At 56.7% G+C, this 22,788-nt stretch overlaps 2 protein-coding genes across 2 annotated transcripts in view; one reads left to right on the top strand and one right to left on the bottom strand.

Annotated features, from left to right (window-relative positions):
- The window catches only part of CACNA2D4 (calcium voltage-gated channel auxiliary subunit alpha2delta 4), a 124,173-nt gene that overhangs the window by 26,194 nt on the left and 75,191 nt on the right, over nucleotides 1-22,788 (bottom strand). The window contains exon 26 of the mRNA XM_003934481.4: nucleotides 22,607-22,687. Coding sequence (XP_003934530.1) covers nucleotides 22,607-22,687 — 81 coding nt within the window. The remainder of the gene's footprint in view (nucleotides 1-22,606; nucleotides 22,688-22,788) is intronic.
- LRTM2 (leucine rich repeats and transmembrane domains 2) lies at nucleotides 1,890-18,612 on the top strand. The gene is made up of 5 exons (XM_074403336.1): nucleotides 1,890-2,435; nucleotides 9,256-9,476; nucleotides 9,940-10,079; nucleotides 12,756-13,346; nucleotides 16,084-18,612. Exons 2-5 carry the CDS (start codon nucleotides 9,451-9,453, stop codon nucleotides 16,536-16,538), a joined length of 1,212 nt encoding a protein of 403 aa, XP_074259437.1. The 5' UTR covers nucleotides 1,890-2,435; nucleotides 9,256-9,450; the 3' UTR covers nucleotides 16,539-18,612.

Here is a 22,788-nt window from a genome sequence, read left to right on the forward strand (position 1 = left end):
GAAGGCCAGTGCCAGAAGGGAGCCCAGAGATCTCAACCTGTCTCATTCTACAGGGCAGGAATCCAAGCCAGCAAGGCCTGGAGCTGCGGAGTGAACTCGCTAGCTAGCTAGTCACTGAGCAACAGAGTCTGGAGTCTGGGTCTCCTGATGCCCAGGCTCGAGCTCTTTCATGTCCCCTCCATTCCTTGCTCAATTGAAATGAAGTTGCTGGGGCCTGAAGGACACGGAGCAGGTGAGACTGGTCCCTCTGCTCCAACTGCTCAGTGGAGGAAAGGAGACGAAGCACGCCATAGCCCCTGCACACGTGATGGTGGCCTAGAGACAATGCCAGAGGTTGGAGGAGGAGCAGGGCCAGTCCTGGGGCATTCCAGGGAAATGTCATATTGCAGGTGACATGCTGGTTGAGTTTTTAAGGAAGGGGGAGGCCACCTATGGTCAGGAGAGCATTTCAGGCCCAGGGAAGGACACATTTTCATGGAGATGGAGAAGCAGGAAGCGTGTTTGTGGGGAGAGGTGAGCCTCTTCTGCTTGACGGTGGCATGTGTGAGAGGTACCAACAGGGAGAGGTGAGAGGCACGGAATTCCCCAGAGGTAAAAGACATTGCCTCCTCCTCCTGGGACAGCAGCTCAAGCCCTGTGCTGCCTGGGACCCCAGCAGAGCAGACAGAAGGGAGCATGCAGGAGCATCCTTCTAGGGGTGCCCTGAGTCCAGCGGGTTCCTCTAACCTCACCCCAGTCCTGGTTGTGAATCCCCGCAAGAAAGCAGGCAAAATGGAAGAGGGACCCGGGCCACAGTGAGATATTTCCAGCAAGCCGCTTCACCTGTCCACAGGCAGTGGACACAAAGGAAGGGAGGTGTAGGGTTGGTGCACCAGGCTGGTGGGGCCCTGGCTCCCCTCGGGCTTGGTCCCTGACTTACTTGGCCTTCAGATTAGCTACTTCCCATCTCTTGGGATATCAATTTTTCTGACTTGCTTTGTCCCGATTGGTTAGGAAAGACACCTCCGAGTTCTTGAATGACAGTCTATTCCCTTCGCATTGCCTGACCCATCATAGATAAGAGCAAGGAGCCCTGAGAGGCCAAGCTCGGCCCCGGCACTGAGGACAGTCTGCAAGTTGCTGCTGCAGGCTGCCCAGTGCCCAAGCTCCCAGCCTGCCAGCTCTGGCATTCTGCTCCCCTAAGTAGTCCTGGCCTGGGGTGGTCAGTCCCCGAGGCTCAGTGACCTCTGCATGACCATATGATCCCTGGCTTTGTGGGGCTCAGGGCCCTTTCCTGTAGGGCCATTTGGCACATGGACATCCCTGTGCACCCTTCTTTTTTATTGCATTTTAGGTTTTGGGGTACATGTGAAGAACATGCAAGATCGTTGCATCGGTACACATGGGGCAGTGTGATTTGCTGCCTTCCTCCCCTTCACCTATGTCTAGCATTTCTCCCCATGCTATCTCTCCCTGACTCCTCACCCCCCATTGTCCCTCCCCTATTTCCCCCCAACAGACCCCAGTGTGTAGTGCTCCCCTCCCTGTGTCCATGTGTTCTCATTGTTCAACACCCACCTATGAGTGAGAACATGCGGTGTTTGATTTTCTGTTCTTGTGTCAGTTTGCTGAGAATGATGGTTTCCAGGTTCATCCACGTCCCTACAAAGGACACTTCTTTTGAATGACCTAGAGAAGGGTTCGGTTTTTTCTTCTCTCACAGGCAGGATGGAAGATGCTGCCTTGCATGTCTCCGAAATAGGAGAAAGACCCGCTTCCCAGGGGGGCCTCCATGGGAACAAAAGTCAGCCACTGGCTCTGTGTCTGTGCCTGCCCTTCTTTCCCCAGATGGAAGGGGAGAGAGGAGAGAGGCACAGAAGACAGGTGCAGCCCGGAGGTGAGGGAGCGCCTGGAGGCGCGGGGTGGGAGACGGAGGTGGTGGTGAAACAGACTTCCTCCTCCCGGGGGTCAGCAGCGATTCATCCACAGGCACCATTTTCCACTGAAATGTGAGCACGGACAGGGTGAGCACAGCCCTCGCAGCGGCCGTGGTGCCTCTGGTGTGCGCCTGTGTGTGCTGCTGCCGCTGTCATCACAGATGCACCCCAGCTGTCACTCCCCGCTCTGCTCCGGCTTGTTGCTCGCGCACACGCGCGCGCTCTCCTCCCTCGCCCTTTTCTTCCCTCTCTCCTCTCTCTCTCCCTCCATCCCTCTGTTTCCTTCTCAGTTTGTGACTGACCCAGCAGCTCCGTACCCTGTCTGCCGCAAGCAGTCCACCTCCTGGTGCTGTGTGCTGTGTGCCAGCCCCTGCTCCCGCTGAGTGGAGACTCTGGCACCAGTGCCCACTGCGCTCTGCCTGCCGGTGGTGTCTGGATTTCTCCAGGAATCCCAGGAGGGTCTCACTGGAGGATTGAGAGCCACCTGATTGAAGGCGTTTGCGGTCAGAGTAAAGACGGGTGAGTGCTGAGCGGCTGATGGGAAGGAATGGAGGGTTGGTGCGGGCAGGGGGTGGCGGGGCATGGGAAGTGGGGACTGGCCATCTCTTTGCCCTGCAGGAAGAGCTGCAGTTGCTTCCTACCTGGGGGCAATTGCTGGGGCTGAAGAAGCTGCTCGGGCTAAGGCACCTGAGCATCCCAAAGGTGCACAACACTGGGAACTCTGATCCCACAGTGCTGGGGACAAGAGCTGTGGATTCTGCTGGGAAGCGGGAGGAAGGCAGCGCTGGTGCCAGATGACAGCCCCGGGTGGCATGGAAACTGGTCCCTGCAGCATGCAAGAAGCAGCCAGGAGCCTTGTGCTGTCCCTGTGTCCGGCTCCGCACAGACAGCCCCAAGAAAGTCAGGTGTCAAGGGAAGCGGGTGGGACGGTGGCTGGGCACTAGGAACAGATAAGAGGAAGGCTTGGGGTAGAGGGTGGCAAGGTGGAGGGTCTGGGCGTCTGAGGCATGGGCACAGACCCGGGGACTGGGCCTCCCTACAGGCTGCCTGCAGGTGTCTGTCCTTGGACAAGGGTGTGGAGGAACCCTCCCCCAGATGAGCACAGGTCCACTTGGCTATGCCTGAAGCCTCCCAGGAGAGGGTGAGGCTGGCAGTGGGCAAGAGAGAGAAGCCCTTCCTTGCTAACCCAAGGGCAAGAGAGGAGAACCAGGCCTGCGAGAACCTGCTGGGGTGTCCCGCAGCTGTACACCCAGCTGTCCATCTGCAAATGGGTCAAGGAGCCTTAGTGGGGGCTGTGCCCTGAGCTTGGGGGCCCGGAACCACAGCGGGACCAGGCCTGTCTGGCGTCTCGACCCAAGCAGGGGTCACGGACACGCTGAGTGCAGTGGGCAGTTGCTCTTGATCCTCCAGGTCCATTTGGACAGCGCCGGAGAGAGGACAGCCTGACCGGGACTCGGAAGTTCATATTCCTGCACCTCCCCGCAGGTCTGGGGCTAGGTTCCAGTTGGTGGGTCTGTCTCCCCCACCCCCAAGCTGTCCACATTTCTGGGGGGTGCTGGCACCCCGGCTGTCAGGGCTCTTTGGGCAGTGCCTCTGTGTGACTCAGATGACACCCCTGCAGCTTAGATAACTGCCTCAGGTGGGGGCGGGGAGGGAGCCGAGCACGTGGAGCTGAGGCGGGGGAAGTCCAGCTGGTAGGGAAACCCGACAGCAGCTTCCGAGCTGCCAAGAAGAGCCCAGCTCTTCCCACCCCCCACCTCCCCACCGCAGAAAGAAAGTCTCAGCACTGCCAAAAGAGGGAGACCAGGAAAGCCAGGCCCGCGGGGAGGGGAAGGAGAGTGGCTGCTTAAGCAGCTGATCTGGTGTCTTTGGGAGTTGGCAGAAGCCTGTCTGGGCCCAGGATGAGCAAACCCTGCTCCCATTTCCCAGGCAACAGGGCCCAGGGGCCACCTCTGGGCTGCTTTGGCCTCAGCGGGCAGTGCAGGAAAGGAGGAGGGGGTGGCGTGTATACGGTGATTGGGGGTGTTTGGGAGCTTTGGGGGCGGGCAGAGGAGGAAGGAGCCAGCATAGAGGCTGTTTGCCCCTCTGGTTTTCCTCCTCCTTCACCCAGCCAGGCCTCCCCTGCACCTTGCCTGGGGCCACCACCCTGAGCCCAGCCCCAGGGCCCAGTGGACACCTTATATCCTTCATGTTAGGGAGCAGCTCCCAGGAGGAGCCGCTGAGGTGGCTTCTCTGTTCTGCTTCCCAGAGGGTCCATTTGGGATTGGGAATATCTGACAAGGAAATGGGAGTGTAGGAAGCTGGGGGTGAGGATGGGGCATGTGTTTTAAAATGAACCAGGAGGGCATATGTCTGTTCCAAGTACAAAACCTGCTTCCTTGCTGCCTATGTGTGACGGGGTGATGGGCAGGAAAGAGAGCTAGTGTGTGTCCTAGAGGCACTGGATGCCCTGTGTGCAGTGTCGGGGGGAGCCCAGTTTAGACAGCAGTGGCAGCGTCCTCTGCGTCCTGGCCACACGGAATCTCTGCCGTCATCTGCGTGGGGCTCTGGCTGCCCACTCTCTGGGCTCCCTCTCAGCCTTTCTGGGGTTGACAGACGGGCACTGCCCCTGCAGGCCCAGGACCTGAGCCTAGTCCCGGCTCTGGTTCTCTCTGGCCTTCTGCAGAGTGAAGGGGGTGGCAGAGTGGGCTGCCAAGGCCCCTTTTACCCAAATGAGGGAACTGGAAATGAGGAGTTCTGTGAGTATTCCATGCTGAGGGTTGCGGAGGCCTTGTCCTGGGTCAGGGACCCTTGACCCAGGGAAGATGCTAGCAAAGCAGGTGTACTGTAGGGCCAGCGTGATGGCCCAGGAGTCAGGAACTCAGAGGTGGAGGCCTGATGGGCATTAACTGGCTGTGTGTCTTGGACACCTGGCATGGAGGGATAGACATGCGCAGATGCATGAGAGGAAAGGCGTGGACACCAGGAAGCATGCTGGTGGTTTCCAGCAAGAGCCTGAGCCTAGATTAATTCACTTCCATCTGAGGAGGAATGGGAGGGGCAGGGGCATGGAGCGTCCAGGCTCCCACCATCCCAACCTAGCTTTCCACAGTGAGTGCGTCAGGCTGCTCCATGCCCGGAGGGGCCAGGTGGGGCGCTAGCAGGGAGGCAGCTTCCACCCCCAGTCTCCAGGGAGGCTGCAGCCCACTCAGCTCTGCACGTGGAACCCCCTGCTCCTACTGGGGCCTGCTGCTCCCCCATGGCCTCCCCAGCCCTGGCTGCCCCGGATCAGAGCTCCAGCCTACTCCCCTCACCTCAGCACACAACAAATCCCCCAGTCAGAAAGGTTTCTAGGAAACCCTCCACTCTCCATATGAGCCTGGCCTCCCAGGTCTTTTTTTTTTTTTTTGAGACGGAGTTTCGCTCTTGTTACCCAGGCTGGAGTGCAATGGCGCGATCTTGGCTCACCACAACCTCCGCCTCCCGGGTTCAGGCAATTCTCCTGCCTCAGCCTCCTGAGTAGCTGGGATTACAGGCACGTGCCACCATGCCCAGCTAACTTTTTGTATTTTTAGTAGAGATGGGGTTTCACCATGTTGACTAGGATGGTCTCAATCTTTTGGCCTTGTGATCCACCCGCCTCGGCCTCCCAAAGTGCTGGGATTATAGGCGTGAGCCACCGCGCCCGGCCTCCAGAGATTCAAGAAGGAAGGCTGGGAAGGGGGGAACCTGGCTTGCTTGCATCTCAGTCCAGCAAGTCACAAAGCCTCTTCCTTCATCAGGTATATGGGGACAAATCAGCTGCCTTCTCAGCTCCAGCGAGAGTGGCCCAAGCAATGCTGTGGGCACTGCAGAGGACCATTCAGAGGAAGGGCGGCATCTTCCTTTCCTACCTCTGCCTTTCCTGTACTAGTAACCTCCGCGTGTAAGCAGACAACTGAGTTAGGAGCCAGAGAGCTTGGGCTCAGTGCTGTGTGAGTCCATTTGCTTAATTTTAGGCGAGTTACTTAATTTCCTGTGCCTCAATTTCCCCCATCTGCAAAATGATAGTAACAAGAACACTAACCTCAGAGAGTTGTTACAAGGATTAAGAGCACTCCACAGGTCTGTGACTGTGATAACTGTTTCTCCCCAGGTCCCCGTTAGCTTCTCAGTGCGTCCTGGAGGCTCAGGGACAGGCCAGCATGATCTCCTTGTTGGCCATTTGCCCTGCTAAGAGGTGCCGGCCTAGTAGTTATCAAACGCAAATATGCATGAAAATCGCCTGGGGAATCTTGTTAAAATGCAGATTCTGACTCACTCACTCTGGATGCCACCTGAGACTGCCTTCCTACAAGGCTCCCAAGCTAGACCAGTGCTCCTGGTCCGTGGGCCACACTTTGAGGTGCAGTGGGCTACACTCTGCAGCCCTGGTGCTCCTCAAAGCCCCATGTTTCTGGTGCTCCAGAGTTCCTCATTGGGCAGCCTTGAGCTCCTCAGCCCCATTCCTCAATCCTGGCTCTCTCTGGAAGGGAGGCCAGGGACTCCATGGAGGCCTGACCCCTTATCTTTGGCCTCCCTGTCTCTAGGACTGGGTTAGGAGCAGGCCCAGCACCCATAGGGAATGAGGCCATGGGACCTGGAGAGAGGAGATCTGGCTGTCCCTCATGCTGCACCCTGGGTGGGGACTTCCCTCCCAGACTGTGAATTGATTTCAGCAGCTGTCAGTGCCTGCTGCAGCAGCTGCTCTCCAAGCTTCCTAATGTAGGTCACCCCCTTTCCTTAGGGAGGCTCCACTCTTCTGGGGGTGGAAAGGGTCCTTTGGATGGAGGTATGTTGGTAGGCGGAGGCTAAGGAACTAGGAAGTGCTGGCTGCAGCCCCACCTCTCTCTAGGAGTCCTTCTGTGGTGCCACACATGTATGACTGGCCTCCCCTGCAAGCTGCACTGTTCCTCCTGCTCTCAGGACGGCTCTTCCAGCAGGAAGCCCAAGGGACCCACTGGCAGGATTAGCTGCTCAGAGAGCACAGGGCATATCTATGTGGACCTGGGGGGCTGGCTTTTCTCTTGACACTACCAAGATCAACAGCGTCCTGCCACTTTGCAAGACACCTGCAGGTCTGCATTGTGGGGACTTGCCTGACTTGCGCAGGTGACATTCCATTTGAGGCTGGGGATGGGACATCCAGACCTGCGCAAGAGGCCACCTTCACCAGCCTGTTTGCTGGTCAACCTCTGGGCTCACAGTAGGGGAAGCACTGAGGGACAGGAAAGGGTGGGGTGCAAAAGAGGAATCTGCCCAGAGGAGGCAGAAGCCTTAGGTGGAAACTGGCCTGAGCTTGGGTGGGAGGGTTTCTCCACTCCCTGTCTGCCTGCAGCAAGCCAGAAGGAGTGGGAGCAGAAGCCTGGATGGGGTATCCAGCTTCAAATGGGCCCTGAGCATAGGAAGTGTCTTATGGGTTAGGGATTGCCCCAGTCCCTAAAGGGATCCCCTGAACTGCAGGGGTTCTCTTTAGACCTCACTTCTGGGCTGGAGGTGGCTTACACATCCGTCTGCTGGGGACATTCGGGAACGCAGAGGCATCTCATCAGCTGCCTGAGTGTTGGCATTTGAGAAGTGCTGGGGTGCTGCCAGCAAGGTGCGGGTGTGCATGTGTGCAGGCGTGGGGCACATGTGTGTCAGCACACGCCTAGCTGCACAGCTCTCTGTGGGTGTGTGTTTGCATCACATGCTGTGTACAGGGATACAAGCACATGTCTGGGAGGCCTCTGTGCACACATAAGTATCTCCCTGAAAGGGTCACTGCTGGGTGACAGTCTACAGGGAGTCAGAGCAGCCTGGCTCAGAAACCTGCAATCCAGTCCCTGACTTACCTTGTGTGACCTTGGGCAAGTGATCATTGTCTCTGAGCCTTGGGTGGCCGTGGACCGTGAGCTCTTGTTATGGGCATTCTCGATTGAGTAGGAGAGATTGTTCTGAAGGTCAGGGCTCAAGGGACAGACAGTGGGGGTGCTGCTGTTTGAAGGCAGGACTCTGAAGGCCGTGGGTGTGGGGCAGAAATACATAGACTCTACAGGGCCGGGGTGCTCAGAAATGAGAAATAGTGTTACGTGTGAGGTTGGTGGGACTGGAAAAGAAAGCTGTCACATAGACCTGCTGCTGACACCCCTCTCCCTTGGAGGGAGGAACTACTGCTCCTCACGCCTGTCTTGGGCTCAAGTCCGAGCTAGGAGCAGGAGCCTTTGCCTGAATTTCCATGGCGATGTGCCCTGAGTGTGTCAACTCTCCTCCCTTCACTAGATTGATCCTCATAGAAATTCCACCAATCAGGTATTGTGGTCACCACTTCTAGACGTAAAGAAGCTGAGGCCCAGAGAGTTGGTTTAAAGAAGTGGCCAGACAGGGATTTGAACCCAGAGCCCCTATCCCTGCCAACAGGCACCAGGAGTCCACTGGGACCCGGCCTTGAGACAGTGGTTAGAGAACTCTGATGGCGCCACTCCCAGGGGCTCCTGCACCCCTCATGCCAGGAACACAGGTCCACCCGAAGGCTGCCTGGGGACCTGGGCTGCCTGCAACTCCAGATCGTGCCCAGCCTTGTGACCCCTCTGCCAGCCCCTGCAGGGCCCTCGGCGGGCTGGTACCCTCGCTGTGTGGGGGAAGGGGAGGAAAGACAGCCAAGAGGGCAGATCTCCGCTCCTAAGCAGGCTGCCCTTGCTGGGGGCAGAGCCGACTGTCCTGTTCTCACTGGGCCCTGCTGTGAGCACCCGAGGAGGGAGGGGCCGGGGGGAGCAGAGGGAAGAAGATGGGGCAACAGGGTTCGCAGCAGCAGGACCCTAATCCTCGAGCGGAAACCTGCACAAATAGGCCGAGATTTCTGGGCTCGGCACCCAAGCTTCCCGGCAGCTCCATCCACCTACGGGGCTGTCAGCTCCACTCTGGTATTGATATCAGCCCCCAGAATTGCATAGGCCCAGGGAGCAGGGAGAGGGAGGCTGCAACCAGGAATCACCCAGGGACAAATGTGGCAACCAACAAAGTCAGAGGCTGGGAGCTGCCTGGCGCAGGGAACCTGTGGAGTGCAGAGAGGGGTGTGGGCACCTCCCTCCAGGCCCCGTCCCCTCCAGCTGCAGCAGGTAAACACATGCCAGGCCCCTGTCCCCTTTCTGATGGACTGGCAGCCTGGGCCTCCCTTCTGGAAGGAAGTGGAGACCCCAGCACACAGCCTGTGTCCCAGCTGAGAGACACTGGGGGGCAGACCCTAGAAAGGGTAAGTGGCCCCTTGTCCCCTTGGAAGGAAGCCTGCTCTTGCACCCTGGCCGCCTCAGGGCCCTGCTCTGTGATCTCACCTCTCCTCTGTGTCCCTGTCTCTTCCTAGCAGCTGCTGCAGCATGAACCCCTGAGCTGATGAGTCTTATTATAGCCCGGCTGGCGGAAGACAGAGCGCTGCTATTCACCTCTGCGAGGGCGGCAGCAGTGCAAGGGGAAGCGGCAGGCCACCCAGTGGCTCACACCCTACGTGGCTGCAGCTGCCAAGGGCCTGGACCCTGCCTCCCTGGGGCCATGGTGAGCTGTGATGGGGCTGCAGAAACTGGGACCCAGGTGAGGGGAGCCTCCAGGGACAGGTGACAGCTGTGGTCTGTGACCTCACTGCTCACCTTGGAGAGACAACCTTAGTTTCTCCACCTGTAACTCAAGGAATGCCTAGATGGGAGACCATGTTGCCATGAAAACATTTGAGTCATCAACGTACTCCAGAGGCAACAAGAAGGCAGTGGAGGCTGGGTGGACACTCGGGTGTGCCCCCAGCCTGGCAGCACTAGCCCGCCCTCACCCTCGGGCTCCTGAGAGGCTGAAACCTGCCCGCCCCGACCCCAGGGGGTTGGTTTCCTGGCTCCTCTCCTTCTGCTCCCTGGCTCTTCTTCTTCCCCAACCCAGGGAATCATAACAGAGGAACAGGAGAGGGCATGAGGAGTGTAAAGAGACACCCGGGCCCTCTCCCTAACCCCTGGGCTGGAACGGGGCTACGACGCCTGCCTGGGCTCAGTGCTCCTCCCTCCCTCAGGACTGACAGGCGGCGCACCCAGGGGCTCCTCTCTCCCCAGAGCGACAGGGCCCGGAGAGCCATGGGCCTCACCATGCTGGCACCAGGCAGCAGCCCTGAGCAGAGGGGCAGGCTTGCCCTGCAGTGGAGGCAGGTGTCCTGTGAGTACTCCCCTGGCCTGGAGGAGGGCACGGATGGGATGGGGGTGCTAAGGTGACAATGGGTGGCAACACTTAGGCTGCAGGGAGGCCTAGGCCAGATCTTCCTGGGATGCCCGAGGCCATGTTTTGGGAAGCCAGGTCATGCCCATGGTGACAGCATCCCCGCCAGTCAGAGTCACTGCAGAGTGCTGAGCGGTTAGACTCGGAGTTGGAGGCCACCACAGTTGTTCTACCTCCCCCAGGTAAGTCTCTGTCACCTTGCTGGGGTCCCCGATTAGAAAAGAGCTCTGCTGGAATGCAGGCCTGATGAGTCTTACCCAGCCTCACTGGGGTCGGAGCTCGCCAGCCTGAGCTTGTCAGCCTGTGTTTCACAGACCGTGGAGAGCCCTTTTGCTCCCATGGGGAACTGCCCCCTTGGCTGGCCTCGGCCAGGAGCTGGGTCAGCTTGGAGATGTCTCTTATGCTCCTTATGCCTCTGCTTTCCCAGCTCTCAATAGAGAACCTAGTGGGCTCTTGGGATGCGGTGCTGGAAGAGACTTTGGGGTGTGGGCCCAGCCCCTCCTGCATGTGGGCGGACTGATCCCACAATTTAAAAAAAAGGAGAGGAAGCGTGAATGAAGGCAACGCTTGGCAGCTGTCAGTGTGAAAGGAGCCCTGAGAATTCTCTTTATATGTGTCAAAGGGACAAGGTCAGCAGGGGCTGGTCTGCCCAAGGCTAGACGGTGGCAGGGAGGAGATGGTCCTGTGGGACAGCCTTCCGCCTGACTTCCCGCTGTGGCCAGTGCCCCACAACCCGGGCAGCCTGAATTATTCACCATGTGAGAGGCTGGCCCCTGAGTGACTCAGATCTCCTTTCAACCTCATTCTAGAATCACTCAACACCTCGCAATACGGGATTATGTTTTCTTGTCACTGGAGCTTTTATGCCGCCCTGGTCTCCTGGAGGGGTGGGCAGGCGGAGGGTTGCTCTTCTCCAGCAGCTCTCTTGGCCCGCTGTCAGCCCCTTCTCTGGGGGGGGGGGGTGAGTGGCTTCTGGTGATGCTGATCCTTTGAGAGGGAAGCTGAATGGGGTGAATTTTTTTCCTGGGGAAAGTCAAGTCTGAAGAATGCTAATTTTCAAATGGCTTGGGGTGGTGGTGTGGGGCCAGATGATCTGGCAGCAGATGGGCTTAGAGGGGTGAGAGGCTGAGTCGTGACATGAGGTGACCCCAGATGGCCAGAAAGGGTCTCCCCAGTGGGCTTCAGGGGCTGTGCCTGTTCACTTCTCCCCAAGAACAGCAAGCCTCACTGTTAGGGTGCAGGGAGGCCTAAGCCAGATCTGACACGGGGCTCTCAGCTGTCATCGACCCTCCAGGCGGGGGAAGCGAAGAGTCTCATCCTGTTCCTTTGGGACACCAGACACCCAGGCCCCTATTGGACAGAGACTCAAGGCGGTCCCACCCAGGAACCCAGGTGAGGGTGGGCCGATGGCTGTGAGCTGGATCTGAACTTTTCTACCAGTTCTCTGGCTGGGGTCTTTCCTCTGAGCTGGGTAGAACTGACCTTGGCTGGGCTGACCTGATGGGGCTGAGCTATTCTGAGTGCTTCCCAGTTCCTTTTCACCAGCCTTCTCTGCTCCTCAGGAGGACACTTAGGGGTTTTTAAGGCCACTACTGGAAAGGGCCGCTCCGCAATAGAAGGCACTGCTCTGATGTGATTGTTCACTGAGTGTTACCCCCTCCAGTCCTGCAGATGGGACCCCAGGCTCGCTACAAAGAAGGGTCTTGGGCAAAAGATGGGACCAGGAAAGGAACTCTGTGAATCGAGCCATTGTGCATGAATGCTGCCCTGTAGCCCCGAGGAACAGAAGCCCAGGCTGAGATCCTGGATGGCTTTAGGGTGGGGGTCAACTTTAGGATGGAACTTTTCCTGGGCCGGTGATTTGTCAATGCTGAAGTGGATTTGTGCGTCTCAGCCTGTCATTCCCACAGTGGGATCCTAGGCGCACAGCCTGGGCTCTAAAGCCTCACACCAAGTTGCTGGCGTCATCTTGGGTGTGGGGTTCACGGAAAAGTAACAGCACCTGGGAAGCTGTGAAGACAGGGCTAGGAGTGCCATTTTGTGCTCTCGCCTTTCCATACACAGCCTGTCCTCAGCAAAGCTACAGAGTTGGGGTGGGCCGCAAAGGGGAGGGAACCAGCAGCCAGGCCATTTTCCTTTGGAAAGAGAAATTGTCCTGGCAGAGACACTGGGAGAGGGCATGGGAGCAGGTTTCTCGGACAACCTTATCTCCTTTATTTTATCAACACCTATGGTGTCAGTGGGACCCTAGCTCCCCAGGAGCTGACTGTGGGAGGCCCCGTGAGCTTCCCATCGCTGTGCACCAGGGTGGCTTGTCCTCTGGGCCCTGGCTGAGTGTGCAGAGTCATCCTCCACTCAAGTGATTTCTCTGCCAGATGTGTGGCAAGGCGGGACACCCTGCGGACACTGTGTGATGCCCATTAATATGGAAGTGGCTTTGGATTTGTTAATTATCCTTTTATGTGGTTAATAAATGTTTATGCATTGATTGTGGTTTGTGCCAAAGGAGATAAAGCCAAGAGGCTGTTATGATATGAGCTAGAAAGGAGGGGAGAGAAGCAGGAGGTGGTGACCTCCCCTGTTGCTTTCTTTCCCCCGTTTGGCCCTTCCATCAAGGGATCACCTGCTGGATTGCCCTGTATGCGGTGGAGGCCCTCCCCACCTGCCCCTTCTCCTGCAAGTGTGACAGCCGCAGCCTGGAGGTGGACTGCAGTGGTCTAGGCCTCACCGCGGTGCCCCTGGATGTGCCTGCGGCCACCCGAACCCTCTTGCTCCTGAACAATAAGCTGAGTGCCCTGCCAAGCTGGGCTTTCGCCAACCTGTCCAGCCTGCAGCGCTTGGACCTGTCCAACAACTTCCTGGACCAGCTGCCCCACTCCATTTTCGGGGACCTGACCAATCTGACCGAGCTGCAGCTGCGCAATAACAGCATCAGGACCCTGGACAGAGACCTGCTGCGACACTCCCCACTGCTCCGCCACCTGGACCTGTCCATCAACGGCCTGGCCCAGCTGCCCCCTGGCCTTTTTGACGGGCTCCTGGCTCTGCGCTCCCTCTCGCTTCGCTCCAATCGCCTGCAGAACCTCGACCGGCTGACGTTTGAACCCTTGGCGAACCTGCAGCTGTTGCAGGTGGGGGATAACCCCTGGGAGTGTGACTGTAACCTGCGTGATTTCAAACACTGGATGGAGTGGTTCTCCTACCGAGGTGAGCACAGCCGGCCCTGCTGGGGCCCGAGGGATTGCGAGAATCACCCCTAGACCCACACTTTTCTCCTGGTGGCTAGGCGCTGACTCAGAGAGCAGGCCAGGGGAAAGCAGGGGGCGACCCTGCCTCTGTGCCAGCTCGGCTAGAAGAGTCACAAGCCTCCCCTCAGATGATGAGCCATCACCCTTCCTGCCAGTGGGAGAGAGGCTGGTGCTGCTCCCTCCACCCGCACCGTCCCCTCCCCGCTCTGTGTCCCCTCCCCCAGCCAGCTCCCCCATTCCTCCTAGGAGGACTCACTGAACTTGATCTCCCTTTTGTGGGTTACATGAGGGAAGTAGAGACACCTGGGCTATCCCACCAGGTTTGCCTGTGGGCTTCCCCAGTGTGGTGGAAGGAGGGAGAAAAACAGCTCTTCTTCTGAAGAATACAGCCGCCTCTTAAACATCTGCCCTTACAGGAGAGGGTATAGAATGAATCCTCAGTAAAGCCAATTCTTCCTTTTGGTGACACTGCCAACTTCCTCTCCCAAGAAGTTTTGTTATCCAAACTTCAAGAAGAAGTCAAATGGGTTAGGTTTTACTTTTTTTCCTTCCCCTTTCCTTTAACGTGGGAAAGTACCAAAGTGACTTATGAGATGATCACGTGACATAGGAAAGGCGGGTAGTCAAGATGGTGGTGAGGAGGGCCAGACCCTCGTCTGAATTTCGGCTCTGCCACCTGCTAGCTGTGTGATCTTGAGAAGGCTGGTTACCCTCTCGCTGTGGCAGGGCCTTGTCTGGAAAGTGGGAAGGAAACAATATCCATCTCATAGGGTCATTGCAAGGATTAAGTGCGGCAATGCACAGAACGTGGCTTGAGAGGTGCTTCGCAAAGTAAGACCTCACCAAAACGTCCACGTTATCTGTTCACGTGCTGGTAGTGACCAAATACTAAGCGGACTTGAAACACCATTTGGTGCCCAGCACAAAGTAGGTGCTCAATGAATGTTTGCTCAATATTTAAGCTGTGAAAATAATGCCAGTGCTTTTCGCTGAAGTAATACTTTTGTTTCATCTCCAGCCACAATTTCAGATATTTCCACAAAATTCTCCTGTATTGGTTAATTAAAAATGTTTTACAAACTGTAAAGTGCCACAAAATGTTAGTCACTATGATCATTTCTCCCATTTTCATGAGTGGGGAAATGATTACTACCTGTGTGAAACATACAAGTAGCTTACCAACGTCTTTTCATGTGCATTATTTTAATCCTTACGTCAGCTAATTGAGATGGACCTTCTTATGTTAAAGTTAAGAAAACTAAGACTCATATGTAATTAAATGAATTAAATAATTTTCACAAGATGGCACAGCCAGGATTCAAGCTTGGGTCTTCCGAGCAGGGAAATGAGGCTGCATCTGTCAGCACTCAGCTCTGCGTCCCCAGGCAGCCCCACTGATACGTGTCCCTAGGATGTGAGGTTTGCTGCAGGCCACCCAGGCATCAGCTGCACGGGGGAACTAGGCCACGTGTCTGCACACCCTCCTCTCCTATGGTCGTCAGGAACTGAATTCCCAGCACAAAAAGGCATGCCATGAGATTGTGCATTTTTCAGACTTTTTCAACAGCAGAGTTGCTTTCAAGCTTGCATTTTTAAAAACAAAATCCTGGAATATTTCCATCAGCATCCCGGGGAAGGATTGATGCCTATTGTAGGAAGAGACTTGCGGCAGATGGGCTGCAGAGGGAGCTGGCAGTGACGGAGTGGCTGCAGCCCGACTCTCTTCAGCAGGGGGTCTAATGCCTACATCTAGATTTCACTGGAAGCTGAAAGAGGGCCAGAATCCAACTTTCACTTCCTAGGGGACATCTAGGCAGATTTTTGTCCTCAGCCACCCTCTCTCTCACCCTATTCCTGTCCTGCATCTGTGTCTCCCCATGTCTGAGCCAGGCTCCACCATCACCATGAAGACGTCACGGTGAGCCCGTGCGCCCGTGTACCCACACCTCCTCATCAGCACCAGCCTCCTCGCCTTGGCCTCGTGTATCTCCAGGGTTCCCCCTCCAGATCCCTTTGTATTCACAGGGCTGTGGTTGGGACATTGATGGGGACACTGGATTGCTCCTAAGGAGGAAAAGGAGAACATTCCTGCCCGACTCTCTTCCTCCCTATACCAAGAAGGGAGCTGCCCATTCTTAGGCAACCAAAAGGTCCTGCATGTAGGGGCAGTGGCAGAGGCAGTGGCTTTGACTTTTGTCCTTTGCGTGAGAGGGAAGAACCCTAGGGGGATAAGATGCTGTGTTGAGACGGTGTCCTGGGCTCACTGACCAGTGATGAGCAGGCAGATTCGGGGGCAGAGTGTGGCAGGGACACTCAGCTCTCCGCAATGACAGCCCTTTCCTGAGCACTTCCCATTTAGCACTGCCTTACTCTGTGGGTCAGTTTGGCCCAGGAGAGGACAGGCTGGATGGAAGTGGCTGCATGCTTCTCTATAAAATGGGAATAATGACAATATCCATTTCACATGGCTTCTGTGAGAATGAAATGGCACGATATACGTAACTCACTGTGGACTTGGCTCAATCAATGCTGTTTTCCCTCCTCCGCTTCCTCTTCTATAGATGGCGATTCCAGGATTGACTACATTGCTGATAAAAACTACCTTCTGGGGCTTCCATTTTGGGGAGCTGGGGATGGGGAGAGGGAGTGGCAGTTCTGGGCCCCTGGACAGCCCCTCTTTTTTCTCCTGCATGCAGGGGGGCGCTTGGACCAGCTTGCCTGCACCCTCCCGAAGGAGCTGAGGGGGAAGGACATGCGCATGGTCCCCATGGAGATGTTCAACTACTGCTCCCAGCTGGAGGACGAGAATAGCTCAGCTGGGCTGGATATTCCTGGGCCACCCTGCACCAAGGCCAGTCCAGAGCCTGCTAAGCCCAAGCCCGGGGCTGAGCCAGAGCCTGAGCCCAGCACAGCCTGCCCCCAGAAGCAGAGGCACCGGCCGGTGAGCGTGAGGCGAGCCATGGGCACGGTGATCATCGCAGGGGTCGTGTGTGGCATCGTCTGCATCATGATGGTGGTGGCTGCTGCCTACGGCTGCATCTATGCCTCCCTCATGGCCAAGTACCACCGGGAGCTCAAGAAGCGCCAGCCCCTGATGGGGGACCCTGAGGGTGAGCATGAGGACCAGAAGCAGATCTCTTCTGTGGCCTGAGTGCCCACCCCCACCTGGCCAGGTAGGAAGGGCAGGGAGAGCACACCGCATTGCTCTGCCATAGCCCCCACCTTGACATGGCGCTGGCCACTGCTTCCCCCAGTCCACTCTCCTCCCCATCCTCCAGCAGACAAGCCACAACAGGCTCGCTCCCTGCACTTCCAAGGCTCCCTGGAAGCCACGGTGCTGGGGGCTCCTGCTGATGCTCCTCTCTGGGCCAGTACATCTTTGGAACATCTGGGGGATCTCCCTAAGCTCTGGCCACAGCAAAGCAAGGAGGTGTGTGCAAGAGGAGGCTTCCAGACTGGGCGTTCCCCTGTCATCCTTCCTGCCCTGGGGCGGCCACAGCTGGTGACTTGTCCTACCTTGCTGGTCCCACCTCACCTGCATTGAGGGGACAGGGAGGGAGGAATCTGAGGGATAGGGTAGATTTCTGAGACTGTCTCCTAAGCCAGAAAGACGTTCTTAACACCCCTGCAGTATGAAACCTGGTCCAGCTCTACAACTGCTGGCACCAATGTGCAAACACACCAGCCCTGCCATCTGGACCCAGCACTCAGAAAAACCATGCACCCCTGGCCGACGCCATCAAGCCCCTGGATCTGCTATAGGCCACACTGACCACGTGCTCCTAGATTCACTAATTCACTCACGCACACCCTTTGTATCACCAGTGTAGTCACATGGATTGAAAGAATACACACACTGTCTCTCTCTTTCTCTCTCTCTCTCTCTCACACACACACACACACACACACACACACACACACACACAAACACACTCCTACAGTCATGTGGAGACCAAGGCTGTGAGCACTGGGACAGCAGAGATATGCTCTTCCCCGGGGTTCTCCCTGAGACCACAGAGCCTCTCGCTTGCTCACTGCAATCTTCTCAAGTCAACAGAGGGAAGGAACCCAACCAGTAACACCAGGATCCTTTGAGATCCTCCAAAGTGGTGCCACTGGAGGAGACTTCCTGTCACCATGGTAACCCACTCACACCTCTCCTGCTGGGCTTTCCCGGGATACCACCCAGGGGCCTGGAGCGGCTGCATGTGCACATGGCGGCCTCCTGAGAACCCAGCCACACACCACTGGTGTTACCTCGGTCCTGCCCACGCACATCTCAGCGCCAGGCCCCGAGGGCCCCCCTCTGATTCCTCCACAGCCTGCAGCCTGGCACCGTGACTCTGTGCCTCTCCCCCTCCATCTTCATCACTCCTGGCCTGTGACTTCAGGGCTGGGACTTGGTGGTGCTTTGCCATTGGTGGCACCCTCTGGGGAAAGCAGGTGGCAGGCAGAGAACACGGTGGCTCTCCTGAGGCTCATTGCCTGCTAGCTCATCCCAGACAGACTCCAGGAGTGGGAGGGGTGGCCACATGCTGCCCAGAGGTTCCGACGATGGGCTTTCTGTTCCTGGGTTTCATCTGCTCAGTGTGGCTCCCTAGAGCACTTCATTGCACCCAGGTGGGGTCCAAACCAGAGGGTGGGTGGGGAGCCTGTCTGGGATGGAGCCACCTGCTGCCAAGACAGTGGAGGTTTTCAGGGTCACCCGTCCCCCTCTCTAGCCCCGCCCCTCCTCGGAGTGTGATGGTGGTGGGTACCTAGGTGTCGTGCTCACAGAGGCTCAGCAGGTGTCAGGCTTGTCTCTGGCTCTCGGGTGGAATCTCGATGGGGGTTTGGGAAGAGGCTAGCCAGAACCCTGAAGCCAAGGGGCTGAGTGGAGAGAGTTGGCAGGCCCTCCTCCGACCCTCCCTGCTTATGCAGCTGTGGGTGGGTGAGGTGGGCTGGGCACCGGGAGGAGCGCCTTTGAGAAGGTTGGTCCTGGCAGGTGGACAGAGGGCACCTGGCATGGGCTTCTTACTGGGACCCCAGGCCACCCTAGCCTCAGCCACAGTCTTCCTTCTTTTGGCGTGTGGGCTGATACCAGATCTGGGGATTTTCTAAAGGGACTGTGGGGAGGGGAGGGCATTGTCAATGGTGGCATCTTTAGCCTGAGACAGAAGATTTTTAAAGGCAAAATTATATTTCTGGTTTGTTGTTTCAGAAGAACAATAAAGACTGTATTTTCCTATGTACTTCCTGGTTTCATTGGGTGGGAAGGGGTCTTGGGTGCCAGGAGAGTTGCCTCCTGCCCCCACCTCCCCAGGAGGCTGGACAAAGTGTGGGTGGCCATGACCCTGGTGCATAGAGCTCTGACAACAGACGGTGCCTACTGCCCAGGACCAGGGCTAGGGCAACGCTGGGAGAGAGCTGATGCTGAGTCCTGGATCAGAGTGAGGGCCTGTGGCTGGGGGCAGTGAGCTCGTGGCCTGGCAGAGTCAGGATGGTACGTCCTCCCTAGCCTGACGGGCAGGTTCCTGAGCTCCAGGGCAGCTTTGCTGGGCAGCACCGTGGCTGTGGTGCGAAGGTGAGCTGGGGAGCCAACCGGGCCCTGAGCCTTTCGGATGCTGCCCATCTACCCAGGCTTGACATGAATCAGCCTTGGCAGCCGGGACAGACAGGCCCATGTGGCGAGAAGGCACTGTTCGCCCAGAGGATGCTGCCACACACAGGAGGGGAGGGCATTGAAGGGGCCTCTGCTGCCTGGGTTCAGCCTCACTAGATGCTGGTGGGGCTGGCAGAGAGGAGGAGCCGGTTCAGGGCTGACTCAGGGGCCGGAAAACCACACTCTGGGCCTGCAGAGTGAACCCTTCATGGGGCTCAGCAGGTGGGCCCTGGAATCACAGACTGGAGGGCCGGGGATTGAGGCACAGAGGAGAGGGGATGAGGAAGAGCCTCAGGCCTCTGGGGTGGTGAGCATGCTGCAAGCCCCAGTGAAGAGCAGGGCTCAGTGCTCAGCCCAAGAACCCCCTCTGGGGCTGGGCTGGCTGCTGGCTCACCAGGTCTCGGCTATATGGTTCATTAGTCTTCAGCGGCTAAGGCAGAGTTGTCTCCTTTCTAGGACTTTTCTTTGGATAACAACCCAGCAAGCCAGGAGCAAACCCTGGAGGGAGGTGAACCATCAGGGTCCCTCTGGAGTTCAGCTTCACTCCATGGCAGAGCTGGGGTGTCCACCCTCCCCAGACAGTGATAAGTATAGGGTGTTGCTATCCTGTACCCCTAATGATTATAGCAGGGCACATGGCAAATATTCCCGAGCTCCAGTGCAGAAGCAAGAACTGGGCCCTCCCAGGCCTGGCACACAGGTCTCTCATGCATACGTGTGTTATTCAAATGTCATGGTTCCCAGACAGAAGCCCTCAAAGGTCTGAAGGCTGGACCTATACTGAGGCCGACCTCTTGGGAGAGGAGCCTCTTGCAGCCCCAGCTGGCAGGAAGGGCCTCCGTGCAGGGGCTTGTGTACATTCCAAATCGTGCTGGAAGAATGCCCGTCTGCTGGACAAACGCTCGCCCAGTACAGCCCCACCGTCCTGGAGCTTGACCTGACCCCTCACCTAGGACCTGAGGGCATGGAGAATTGAAAACAGGTCCTGATCCAAAAGTTGGCTCTCTGGAAATTTTACAGGAGCTGTTGATAAACTACCTGCTTAGAGATGAACACGATCTCTCCTGGTCCACTGCCTTCCGTGTGAGCCGGCGGCGTTATCCAGGGCAGCGACGCGCAGCACGCCACTGCCCCCAAGGCTGGCTGAGTGCCGTCTCCTACCTTTCCCTCGTGCTCAGCGCAAAATCGCCACCATGCACCCCCCCACCACAGACACCACACTCAGCAGGCCTGGCGCTCACATGCTCACAGTGCTAGCCGTTTCCAGGGACAGCAAATGAACCACCTACCCTCCTTCAGCTACAGGCTCCAGCTGGCCCCAGGATCAGGGAGGCTGAGCCACAGGCCAGGGAAAGGAAGTGACAGAATGAGACCAAAAGAAAAATCATAATTGAAGTATCAGGTCTCCAGTACCTCATCCTTTTCCTCTGGCATTCATGCATCCCGGAATGTAAGAGCGATTGTCTGCAGTGAGTTAAACCGGAGGCACTGGGACACTGTTTCTATGGCAACCCCTCTCGGCTCTAATTCAGCTCTGAGTTAAAAATGCTGTCAAATAATTGGAGAGTGCAGGAAAGCACAGCCAGCAGCCTGACCCCCTGTCCGGTCTCCTTCCTAGACCTCCAGGTGTACAGAAGCTGAGAAGGCCCCTGTCGCGTGGGAGCTGCACAGCGTGGGCTTGGCTGGGAGCACAGAACAGTCTGTAGGGAGACGATCTGAGGTCAAAGTTTGGCCTGGAAATTGGATCTGGGTTCAGTGTGCCCTGGGCCAAGGGAAGCATGGCAGGCAGGAGGGCACAAGTCCCTTCCAAGTGCTGCAGGTGGCCGCATTGCAGACGACCAGTGACAAGGGGGTTTCCACCCGAGGCTGTTTGGCAATGTCATTTGGAGCTGTTCTCCCCCCATTGCTTATCACAGAGTGGCACACAGCCCAGGACCCCGACTCAGGACAGCCCTGGTGCCCTCTGTGAGGCGGGAAGACAGACAGAGCCCAGCTGGCTCTTTCCATTCCCTTTGTCCTGCCCCTGTCTGCTTCGCCCCCATCCTGCTGTGGAAGTCCTCAGTCGGCCAGAGCCTCAGTTAAAAGGCAAGTACCTGACTGCTGGGTTCACGGAGCCAGGATGGCTGAGCTCCTGTGCCTGTTGGATCAGGCAACTTTTCAGAACACAGCTGGGTCCCAGATACAGAAGCTAAAGCTCGGGTAAGGAAAGCTTCATTGCAGGGGCCTGATCATTCTCAGACAGCCAGGTAGAGACACCAAGGACTCTGCAGGCACCGACCCTGAAAGGCAGGAGAAGCTAGTGAGGGTCACGGGTGCTCTCATCACATAAGCCGTCAAGAACTGCAGCGCAGGGCAGTGAACCTGGGCTTCAAGGAGAGGCAGCCGCGTTCAGATCCCATCCTCATTCATTATTAGCTGTGGGGCTTTGGGCAAGTAATTTTTCCGTGTCTCGGTTTCCTCAGCTGTAAAATAAAGCTGAAATCATCACCTTCACGGGGTCACCCCAAGGACTGCATGGGAGGCGGTTTCCACCGCATCTGGCACACACCGAACACACACACTGAGCTCATGCTTTAGGGATCTGAGTCACAGGCCCACTTCCCTCTGGAGCAGGATACCAGAGCCCAAGGCAATAAAAGACGGAACTGCAAGTGGATGACTCGGGAATCAGCACCCATTGTTTGCTATGTGCAGAGGCAGGACATCTTGGTGGTTAATAACACCTTTGGGGAAAAGACAGGTCTGGATTGAATGAATGATGGTATCTGGTCCCTGCTAGTTGGGTTGCTTTGAGCAAGTTACCCAAACTCTCTGAGTCTGTGGTCCTCATTTATAAAATAGGCACTGACAATAATATCTATGCTATAAAATATTTGTAAAGATTAAGTAAGTTACTACTGCGAAAGAGTTTTCTCAAGCTTTGATGTTCAGGCAAATCAGTAGGAATCTCGGTAAAGCGCATTCTGGTTGCACAGGTAAATAGGTACGGTATGGACCCCAAGAGTATCTGTTTCTAACAGAGGCCCAAACAATTCAGTGTTGCTGGTCTTCAGGTTATCTTTTCAATAGCAAAGCTTTCAAGAAGTTGTCTCAGGCCTGGCACACTGTAAATACTCAGTAAATGTTAGCTTGATGATGATGATGATTGATGAAAGGCCTAGAATAAAAGAACTCTGCCGCCAGCCTTCCTTTTAGCTATAGAATGCCTCAGCAACACTCTATTAACCCTCAGGAAGTGTTTTTCAAGAGAAGCCTGCATATGGTCAATATATTGTATGGAAGGGGGAGGGGGATGGGCTGGGCTGCAGCCTCTGTCCTGTGTGGCCTTGCAGATTTCCTTACCTCTCTGGGCTTCATTTTCCTCACTTCATGAATACTTTTACAACTAAAGTTTTATGGTTTCACAAACAAAATGGCTTAGGAAGAGTTCACTTCCGCTCATCTGGCATTTCACCCGGAGGACTGTGGCCCTGGCGACATGTGTGACATCTGTGGGGCCTCCTGCTGCTGTCATCCATGCCTTGCTCTTGACACTGACCCCAGCCTCCTGGCCTCAGCGGCGCAAGGGCGGCTCCTACCTGCAGCAATGGCTGTCTTCTTGTCCACGGTCACTGCCACAGCTGTGCTTGCTGTCACCACCATGGGCTCACCGGCACTTTCTGGGGAAAAAAGACGACCTGGTCACTGTGGAAGAGCTGCGGCTGGGGCAGGTGGAACCCTACCACTTTCTCGGAACAGGAGATGGGAATAAAAGCAGGCG

The sequence above is a fragment of the Saimiri boliviensis genome, chromosome 7, assembly GCF_048565385.1.
Source record: "Saimiri boliviensis isolate mSaiBol1 chromosome 7, mSaiBol1.pri, whole genome shotgun sequence".
Classification (NCBI taxonomy): domain Eukaryota; kingdom Metazoa; phylum Chordata; class Mammalia; order Primates; family Cebidae; genus Saimiri; species Saimiri boliviensis.

Coding starts and splice junctions, on each gene's coding strand:
- LRTM2 (XM_074403336.1), top strand. CDS start 9,451: ATGGGGCTGCAGAAACTGGGACCCAG. Junction 9,477..9,939: donor CTGCAGAAACTGGGACCCAG/GTGAGGGGAGCC, acceptor TCCCTCCCTCAG/GACTGACAGGCGGCGCACCC. Junction 13,347..16,083: donor GGAGTGGTTCTCCTACCGAG/GTGAGCACAGCC, acceptor TCCTGCATGCAG/GGGGGCGCTTGGACCAGCTT.